This window comes from Selaginella moellendorffii, unplaced genomic scaffold (genome assembly GCF_000143415.4).
Source record: "Selaginella moellendorffii unplaced genomic scaffold, v1.0 SELMOscaffold_42, whole genome shotgun sequence".
NCBI lineage: Eukaryota > Viridiplantae > Streptophyta > Lycopodiopsida > Selaginellales > Selaginellaceae > Selaginella > Selaginella moellendorffii.
In genome coordinates, this window is record NW_003314303.1 from 885,141 (window position 1) to 894,981 (window position 9,841).

The window sequence follows — 9,841 nt, forward strand, 5'->3', positions numbered from 1 at the left end:
AAGAAAAGTAGCAGAAGTTAAAGAATGGAAAGAAGAGAAAGGTAAGAACTGCTTCTTAAGACTTAAACACGTTTCCATTTCTGCAGACACCACAAACCATGCCGAGATCCAACAGTAACGCCACATGCGTATATGTCAGGAAGAGCTATAAAAGTAAGGTTTTTTGTAATGTAGACGCTGAAGAAATCGCCAAGGATTTGCAGATTGATATTTGTTTTCATCCCCTAGATTCATCCTTCCATAGGTGCAATGTGGAGCGAGCTCGAATGGCAAACACAAAACTATGTGTTGCACTAAAACAACAAAATCTGCAACACGTGAAACAGAAAAGATCCAATTTCGAGCAGCAATGTATTTGTGATTACACATTATGCATGCCATAATTATAATATCATGGAATGGAAGTTATCACCAAATGTGGAAGGTTAATTGGGACAATTATTAATTTCACAGGACAAAGGGAAGATTAATTTTTTCTGACAAATCTTATGAGTTATACAAATCTTATGACAAATTTATGTTTGCCTGGATCTCTTTTTATGTTGCGTTGGTTGCCTCCCTAACTCTGTTGGGGCGTCTATTTCTTGCTAGCTTTGATGAAGAATGACAATAATATAACCTCTCCCCAGGAAGCGATTGATCTTTTTCCTGCAAAAAACGCTTCAGTTTCAAATGCGGAGATCAGCTCGATACTCGCCACCGGATCGCCTTTCCCACCGGATCCCCACCTTTCCCACGTAACAAACGCGAGTGAGATTATCTATTTGTTCAAAACATGAGCTCAATACAAGATGTACATAACCCCCATCCCAAAAACAATTAACCAAGGAAAAAAGAAAACGAAAAAAATATAGAGCGAAAGAGAAGAGAGCCCACAGAAAGGTGTGGAAGCGCAACTTTGCTTTGCTTTGGAAGTTAAATCCCACTGTGCCCTTGACCCCGGCATTCCATTTGCCTTCCTCTTTTTTTTTTAAGTTCCTTTTCTTCCCACGTCAAAAATGTGTGCTCCACCCAAACTATCTCAATTGTAGATCTTCACTGGCTTCTCAAATGCGTGCCGGTTCTGGAATAATACAATCGTTAAGTAATCCGTGGAAATCCGATATAGAAGAGGAGAGTGCTATGTATCTTACCTGACTAGCAAGATGAGAACGCTTTGGTGCTGTGTCCGAGTGCTCCAAACCCAGGTAGTGCTCCCAAGCACCATAGACATCCCGCTTCTACAAATCCCCAAAGTTACGTAAGCACACATAAAGCATTAGGAGCACAAACTACCTGAAAGCGACTAGCAACAATGTCACTATTGTGTAGGTAATCCGGCCGCCCCAACGAAAGGAAAGCAAACTTCCACTGCATAAAAACAAGCATGAGAAGTTTGAATACAACAGAAACCAAGTGTAATGCTGGGCTTGCCTTGGAGAATTCATCATCAGGTACTTGTAGTTTGGCTTGGATACGGTCTCTGACCTCTGCCAGAGTCTCGTTCTCGCGCACGGCTAGAAAGAATGGCTCTCCAAAGTTTTGAACCTGCGGAAGAGATGTTGCTTGAGAGGAAGTAAAACTACTGCAGGAATACCATGTTGTTTTGGACGGCGTCCCGTGTGTAGTGGTAGACATGGATCAATCGGTCTTGAGGACCCAAATTTTTCTCTTCCTCCGGAATCTACAGAAAACACATGTTAAGATGCCAACTCCAACTAGAGCGTTTAGAGTTACCTCTTCAGCTCTAAGAGTCCAGTATTGGTCGTTGATATTTTCGATCTTCTCATTTGCAGGAAAAATCTGAAAACCTTGGACATTAAGCTATGCTCGATCCAAGAAAAAGGCCAAACCTTGTAAATCTTGTGATAGAAGACTTCCAAAATTCTGAGCTCCGCATCCGGATTCGACAGCTCAACTAGACCCTTCAATTCATTGATAACATCGCCAACCGTACTATTCTTAGGAAGCCGTACGTTGTGTACAGACACCTGCATAAAAAAGAAATCGAACTTAATGCGAAACACTTCTATCTACAGACTTACCTCTTCAGTTCTAGCATTATGAAAAGCGATTTTTAGTGTCTTCAAACCTTGCAGTTCTGGAAGTGGTAGGTCCAAGGTTTCAAAATAAAGAATATCCGAGCTCTGTCACGCGGAATTGACAAAAAGATGAACAAAAGACGAATGGAATGAACGTATACCTGGTTGTAATGCACGAGCATGTCGCTTAGATGTTCTACACCCCGGTATTTAATCGGTTGTGGCTTCGGCTGTTGAGAATAGCAGTTATGTGCTGTTAATCGAATTTTGGAGGCATCATCCAGCTCTAGTTTCGTAGCCACTCTCTCAACAACGTCGTCGTAAGTATGTTGCTTTGACCTGAATGTGAATAATATTAACAGGGAAAGAATAAGAGAAGAACAATGTCACTTACAGTTCCAGGCAAAACTCATCCTCTTTAGGTCTGTCAAGTCGTCTGAAGTGAACCACCTAACACAACAAAACAGTTTAAAAGAACAAGCTCATCACACAGGCTGGTTACCTGTCTGTTTCGCACATATTCTAGAAAAGAAGGAACATCCGGATAACGGAATCGCCCTTCATCCTGAGGTGAAAGGGCCTTCTGATAACATAGGATATCTCCATCCTCGAGCTGTGAAGAACGGAAGTGAATTAGTGACTAGGAAACTAACAAACACAGCCTACCTGACTCGCCTTGAAAGTAAGTTTTTTGTCCACGGGTTCGCACATCACATTTGGTTCAAACTTTATTTCTTCAAATATTTGAACCTCAGTGTTTGCCGCGAATCCAGCCAGCTCGTTTAACTTTTCCAAAATATCAGCAGGTTTTCCCCCTTGTTTCACGAAAAGTTTGCCCACGTAGCTACAAGGAAGAAGTCAAAAATTAAAGTCACGTACATAAGCAGTATTTACCGTAGTTCGGTTTGTTCCGGGTCATAGAACTTCAAAAACAGCAAGATTTCATCCTTCGCCTTTTCGAGAACTAAAAGGCTAGGCACCTCCTGTTAATATCCAATCAGGACGTGCTCAATCACAAACACAAAAAGCCTTACCGGCCGCTCCTCAAGAAACAGTTTCAGCTCGGCATTATGGGCCTTATTCGAAGCTTCCTTCAAAAGACCCACCTATAAAAGAAATATTAGCCAAACTATAAAAATTGCTCAAACATACACTTTGTGCCTCTTCCTGCTCAGTTAATGGTCGATTTGGACGGTAGGTGTGGTTTTGCCGCTTAGCCCACAGCCAGAATCGTTGACAGTGAACGGGAACTTTAAACTCCTTGGCAACCTCTTCCTTGAACTGAGTAAACGGCATCTGCTTCTGTATGCGGAAGCTACGCACTTTCTCATGATCAACAAGGTCGAAAAAGATGTCCTTGCCAATCTGTGTTTTCAAATCCTCCTCACGAGCAACCTTGATTTTGGATGGTCAGAACATCAGAGCGAAGAGAAACGGTTGAGTACCTTGATTACTGTATACAGATGAGCCTCGGCTTTCTCCTTCCGTTTCCGTTCTTTCTCTTCGTGCTCTTTCTTCAAGCGCACCTAAAAGGAAAAGAGAACGAACTGTTACTCCACCAAAAAATACCGAAAAATATTACCTGCAAGTGCTCAGCAATATCTTTCACGTCTACATTGCAGATAACCTTGTCCTTATCGCTCTCTCTGATATATACAAGCATGTATGCATTGGAGTACTTCGTAAATTTGAAAGGAGGGTTGTTAAATCCGGGATTGGTCTGTGGCAACTGTAAGAAAAACAATAAGTCACCGAAACTAGTTTAATGACATGCTTACTTCCTCTTCTCCACCATACTGCTCCTCAAAAGCCCTTTTAACTTCCTCCTTTGTCACCCGTTCATCGTCGAACTTGTACCTGCAAATAGTCCGTTATAAAGTTTGTCTCCACAAAACAACAGCGAACGACACCCACCATTGATCGGAAAGTGTAGGCCGGATAAAAGCATAATAGTGTCCTCCGTGAACCCCTCCGCTGTGAACCAGGACACTGCACTTGCACTTATTACCGTACTGCAATGCGAAGGCCCAAAACATATACGCTACCTGTGTAAAGTATATAGATTCCGCACACTTCTATCTGCGTCAGGGGACAAATACTTCCCGTCTTCTCTGTCCAAGTCCAACTCCAAAGGAAACTCGTACCTATCATTAATCTGCATAAAATACCATTACAAACGAAGCTAACCAAAATGAAGTCGACGGACCTTGACCATCGTGTCGCGAGTGAAATCATATTCAAATCTCTTCAGTTGTAACTGGAGAACAGGTGGAAAATCTATAAAGAGCACTCCTTTCTTAGCATCCTGCAATTTGAAAGCCCATCAGCTGCATTCTAAACGTGAATAGGAAGGTCACCTGCAAACCATTCTGTTCGGCATGGTACTTATTATCCCCCTCAAGTTTCTCAACCTCCACATACTTGTCAAATGACGCATACACGTCCTTGCAGCCCTTGACATCCAATTGCAAATCTGTAACACACGTTGTGAGAAGCCCAGACTACTCAATATCAACATACCATAAAATGACTCTTTCCGCGTAGATTTGTAATCGACGTTGATGCATTCGATGTAGTTCATATGATGACCCTCAAAAAGCTGTTGAATCGTTCCTTCAACAGCGGTTCCCTGAGAAGTGAGTAGAAGATAAGAATAGCTTTGAAGTTCAACGTACAAAGTACTCACTTTCATCTTATCCTCCAACTTCTCGCAGAGCACACGGTTCAACTCCTGGACATCGTGTTGCATAAAGGAGTCGTACGTATCCCACCCAAAGGACTTTGTTAAATCCTTCGTAGCCACACTCGTGTCACTGTATTGCAGCTTGTAAAAGAGGCTCTGTAAAGCCAGTGGAATGCTATTTGAGGGAACATCGTTCTCGGTCGTGGGCATATGGTACACTGCCTGAATCACAAGAACTTAACTGTGAGACCGAACAGTCAAGGGATAAGAGATAATAGTTACCTTACGGAAGTAAGGAATGTGGTAAAGCGTCTGAAGCAGTGAGTTCATGTAGCAGGTCGCACCCTGATTCTTCAACCCAACAAAACCAGTCTCCTTCTTCGAATCGTAAGCCCAGTAATCCATCACCTTCCGAACATTTACATCCGCCTCTATACAAACCGTATCATTTACAAGGTATCCTCTAGACGAGTCGTAAAGTTCGTGCAGTGACATAAAGGAGGTAAAACCCCAGTCGCTCTCACGAGAGTTGAACTGGTGCTGAGTATCTGTACAAAACAAACGCTTAGCGTCAAATCCCGACTTCTCTTTAGCTGCTGCAAGATCTCACCTTTGCGCATACTAAGCTTCTGCTCGAACTGGTTAATGACCGCCAGGCTGAATTGCGCGAATCTAGTCCAGCCATAAGGCAAAGTCGCAGAATCCGCAACGTCGAGGTAGATGGACAGATGGTCGACATTGTTTCCTTTGGGGAAGACAAGGATACGCCTGCAAGTCACAAAACACTCGCTCATCCCACCCCACGAAGAGCAAAAAAAGAATAAAGCTCGTCACACACATACCACTTATACCCCCCGATGATGAAGGTGTCAGAGTAGTGCTTCCTCATAGTAATTCTCGAAAAGTTTGGGATTTGCCACGAAAACTTTCCAGACAGCGGGTCCTCTACAACCTGGTTGTCTGCACTGCTCACCGTCTCGGTTTGCCCTACAACTGAAGAACACCGGCCACATTACTTCCAAATCGCTGGAAGAAGCGAAAACCCACCTTCCATTGCCTCGATGCTGTCGTTCACCTTGCCGGACACCAGCATGCTCTCATCTTCCTGCGAAATCCAGTGATTACTTCCGCGAAAATATTTCCAGATCCTACACGGGGCAGGGCAACAGTGACCGACACATACCTCTAGGGGCGCCGCCATGACTGTCATCGCTCCAGCCGAATTCGCAAACCCTATCTCCGATTCGCGAGCGCAACACGATTGACACTGCCGCCCGCTCCCCCCAAACCCTAATTTCCTGGGACCAGGTCAAAATATTTTGCTCGATCGATGGATCGAGGGAGCGGCGATGGCGCGAAGAATCAATCCAGTGAGCATGCACTGAGGGATCAGCCCTGCCGCACCGTTTGCTAGCCTAGCCGCAAGCCTCCCCCCCCCCAAACACAAACACCCCACACCAAAATAAAAAAAAATTGGTGTATAGTGGCTTTGTGTGCTTATGTGTCATCGCTGTGTCACATGACGTGTCTGACACGTGTCCTTTGGCGTGTCACTGAAGAGCCCTAATCCGGCTCTTTCGCGCCATCTCGGCGATTTGAATGAACGAGTGTGTCGATCTTGCCAGATCTTGCCGGTGTCTATCCCGCGCGCGGCAGATCCATCGCGAAATCTCTGCGCTTCAGGGTCCTCCTCTTCCGATCTTCCTCTCCAATCTCTTGATCCGGATGTATGGCAACTGTGGCAGCGCGGAGGATGCGCGGAGGGTTTTCGATTCGATCCAGGCCAAGGATGTGTTCTCCTGGAATCTCCTCCTCTCGGCCTACATCCAGAGCGGGCAGATCAAATCAGCCAAGGATTTGTTTGATTCTATGCCCGAGAGGGATGCCGTGTCCTGGAACACGATGCTTGCGGCGTTTGCCCAGAGCCGCCAGCTCCACTACGCTCAAGATCTCTTCGCAAGAATGCCGCTATGGAGCTTGATCTCCTGGAACTCGATGCTCTCGGCGTACTCTCGCAGCGTGGATGCGATCCAGAAGCTCCAAGATCTCTTCGATTCCATGCCGGTCACAAATCTCGTCTCCTGGAGCGTGCTCTTGGCGGCATACGCGCAGATTGGGGATTTCCAGCGCGCGCTCGCGATTCTGGAAAGAATGCCCGACTGGAATCTCGTTGCCTGGAATTCGCTGCTGGATGCTCATGCCCGGCGAGGAGATCTGGATCGGGTGAAGCAGCTCTTCGATTCGATGCCCGATCGAGACATCCTCTCCTGGACCGCGCTCCTCACTTGCTACGCTCGATCCGGGAGATTATCCGATGCTTCCCTCCTCCTCGCCGCCATGCCCGCGTGGGATCTCGTCTCCTGGAACGTGATGCTCGCCGCGGAGGCCGAGAGTGGGAACATCCACAGCGCCAAGAATTTCTTCGATCGAATGCCGGAGCGGAGCTTCGCGTCCTGGAATCTGATGATCACCGCCTACTCGCACGACGGCCAGGTGAAATCCGCCAAGAGCCTCTTCGATCAAACCCCAGCCAAGAACCTCCTCCTCTACAACGCGATGCTCACAGCCTACGCCCAAAACGGGTGCCACGCCCTCGCGATCGAGCTCTTCGCCTCGATGCCGTGCAGAGATCTCGTCTCCTACAATGCAACGCTCTCCGCGCTCGCGAAATCTAGCCCTATCGATCAAACCAAAGATTTCTTCGACCTAATTCCCGAGAAGAACATCGTTGCATGGAATGCGATGCTCACAACATATGCCGAGAATGGGCATCTGGAAATGGCGATTTCCATGTTCGATTCGATGAGCCATCATGACATCGTGTCCTACACTGCCATGGTCACTGCGTATGGATCGAGCGGCCAGATAGAACACGCAAGAACGGTGTTTGATTCGTCACCCCAGAAAGACGTTGTTTTATCAACTGCCATGCTCGCAGCATATGCCCATTTAGGGTTCTTGGCAGAGGCTAGCACAATTTTCCAATCTTTGCGAGAATGCAGCATGATCACGTGGAATTCTATGCTAGCTGCGCACGAATTGAGCAGCACAATCGAGAAATCCCAGTGGATTTTCGATTTGATGCCGGTAAGAGATACAGTGTCTTGGATTTTGATGCTCAGCGCATATGCCCGCCTTGGGCATCTGGAGAGAGCGATTTCCTTCTTCGCGACAATGCCAATGCCACACGCAGTCCCAGATCGCGTCGTGCCCTGGAACACGATGCTCGCGGCGCACGGAACCAGCGGCCAGGACGCCGAGAATCTCCTGTGGGCCGCGAATTTGCAAGGCGTGGCCCCGGATGCCGTCTCCTTCGTCTCGATTTTGGGGGCGTTTGGCCACACCGGCGACGTGGATTCCGGCTGGAGCTACTTCGTGTCGATGCGCAGCGATTACTCGATCCAGCCGGAGAAGCTCCACTTTGGGTGCATGGTGGCCATCCTGGCTCGAGCCGGGAACTTCGATTTCGCCCGGGATCTCCTCGACAACATGCCATTCGTTCCAGGGATCGAGCAATTGAGCTGCCTGACACTGTTCTAGAGCCAAACAAATTAGATTTCGTCCAGGAACTTCCAGAGATCGAGCAATTGAGCTATGACGCAATCGCCCATCTCGAGATCTAGACTAGACAATTGGAAGAAACAAAGATCTTCCTCCACGTGCCATATATCATGTGTCGAAGGGCACCAAATTATAAAACTATATACGTGATCCTATCAAGCATCCCTCAAGCTCCCATATATAATATCTATGGTCCTTTCAAAGGGCTGTCTCTTCGCTCTTCGGAGCACTGGCCGCCTCGACTGTCTCCTGGACAGCATCCACAGCCTTGTCTTGGACGCTGCTTTTCCCCTTGAGATCCTCGGCCGCGGCCTTGAGCTCTCCCGCCGCGGCCTCTTTCTTCTCTGGAGCAACGTCGGCCTCGGCCTTCTTCACGTAGTTCCTCGGCGTGCCGGGGTGGTCAATGTCCACGACACCGTCGGGGAGCTTGGCAGTGTCCATACCCCCACCACCACCTTCCTTCTTAGCTCCTGCTCCTCCCATTTGCTGCTTCGCGGCGTCTGGAAGGACGTTGGCACTTCCCATAAGCTCCGAGTCGATTGGAACTTCGCCGCTGGTCTTCTTTGCCTCCTCCGTGCGGCTCTTCTTTGGCTCCTCCGTGCCTGATCCATGGCCTGCTTCTTCCGTCTTTGGCTTCTCGCTCTCCTTGTCTCCGCTGGGAAAGGATCCTGCCTGCTTCTTGAAATCCATGGAGGAAAAAAAAACCGAAATGTGAGTAGACAAAGAGAAGAACCGAGAAAGTCTAAACTGCGGATGGCACTTCTCCAGTGGATATTTTTATAGAGTCCGGGAAAACGAGTAAAGGGACACGCCCAAACGGGATCACTATCCTCCTGTGAAGAAATATGGACGAGGTAAATGTGAGACAGAGAAAAAAAGATATATACAAAACTGCCCCACCGACAAGTGCCACCCATGCACCACCAAAGATTTTTATCACGCCGCTGCGGTTTGATTCGTCTCAGTGAGAGAACTATAGTACAAAGCTTTCGAGCCTTATTTCGTGCTGCTACCTTGTCTGCCAAAGAAAAGAACAGTTTAGCATAAAAGAAATGGAAAAACTTGTCATACCAGGTAATGAATTGTCTCGCTCCAGTTAAGAACTCTGTATCTGCAAAGAGAGAGAAGTCAACCAGGGAATCGTGAATCAAAAACATGTCCTTCAGCCACGCCAATTCCTCATACGACTGGTCCGTATTCTAGTTACACGAGCACTGCTCCAACCGGTTGCAAGACCGGGAGCAACGACGTGCAACGTCAACGGGCAGCGCAGTGAGATTACTAAATTATGCATCATAGGACCGAACCACCAGAAGGAAAAAAAGTAAAGCGAACTTACATTGAGAGCTTAGAAGTTTAAGATGATCTTCTCTTGTGGAACCCCTTCGGCCGAGAGTAGATCAGTCACATCCTGCAATAAAAATATCACAGTGAAGGTAGAGCAAAGGGAAACAAAAAATCTCTACCTTGACCATGCCCTTGTGGCCACAAAGAAAAGTAACAACTTGAGAGGAATCTGGAATACTTATGTTCTTCGAAAAGGCTGCATAACAGTGACCATAAAAATACCTGGACA

At 47.1% G+C, this 9,841-nt stretch overlaps 2 protein-coding genes across 2 annotated transcripts; one reads left to right on the forward strand and one right to left on the reverse strand.

Annotated features, from left to right (window-relative positions):
• Window positions 1–738: 738 nt before the first annotated feature.
• Window positions 739–6,154, reverse strand: LOC9635521 (ubiquitin carboxyl-terminal hydrolase 12). The gene is made up of 29 exons (XM_024684742.1): window positions 5,888–6,154; window positions 5,752–5,809; window positions 5,547–5,697; window positions 5,315–5,472; window positions 4,987–5,252; window positions 4,708–4,926; window positions 4,542–4,650; window positions 4,379–4,494; window positions 4,228–4,326; window positions 4,067–4,176; window positions 3,936–4,010; window positions 3,800–3,878; window positions 3,604–3,750; window positions 3,467–3,547; window positions 3,174–3,416; window positions 3,056–3,127; window positions 2,916–3,004; window positions 2,688–2,865; window positions 2,524–2,634; window positions 2,416–2,471; window positions 2,183–2,360; window positions 2,025–2,126; window positions 1,833–1,970; window positions 1,717–1,782; window positions 1,577–1,663; window positions 1,414–1,527; window positions 1,276–1,350; window positions 1,134–1,220; window positions 739–1,063 (listed from the first exon to the last, which is right to left on the reverse strand). The coding sequence occupies exons 1-29, from the start codon at window positions 5,912–5,914 to the stop codon at window positions 1,022–1,024; spliced, it is 3,333 nt and encodes a 1,110-aa protein (XP_024540510.1). The 5' UTR covers window positions 5,915–6,154; the 3' UTR covers window positions 739–1,021.
• Window positions 6,155–6,606: 452 nt separating this feature from the next.
• Window positions 6,607–8,244, forward strand: LOC112349733 (pentatricopeptide repeat-containing protein At4g02750-like). Its single transcript, XM_024684687.1, has one exon. The coding sequence runs from the start codon at window positions 6,607–6,609 to the stop codon at window positions 8,242–8,244; it is 1,638 nt and encodes a 545-aa protein (XP_024540455.1).
• The last annotated feature ends 1,597 nt before the right edge of the window (window positions 8,245–9,841 follow it).

Excerpts from the sequence above, each read along its gene's own strand:
- LOC9635521 (XM_024684742.1), bottom strand. The coding sequence starts at position 5,914 with ATGACAGTCATGGCGGCGCCCCTAGAG. Across the intron at positions 3,548-3,603 it reads ATATTGCTGAGCACTTGCAG|GTGCGCTTGAAGAAAGAGCA; the intron begins GTAATATTTTTC and ends TTTTCCTTTTAG. Across the intron at positions 3,128-3,173 it reads AGCAGGAAGAGGCACAAAGT|GTGGGTCTTTTGAAGGAAGC; the intron begins GTATGTTTGAGC and ends TTTCTTTTATAG.
- LOC112349733 (XM_024684687.1), top strand. The coding sequence starts at position 6,607 with ATGCTTGCGGCGTTTGCCCAGAGCCGCCAGCTCCACTACGCTCAAGAT.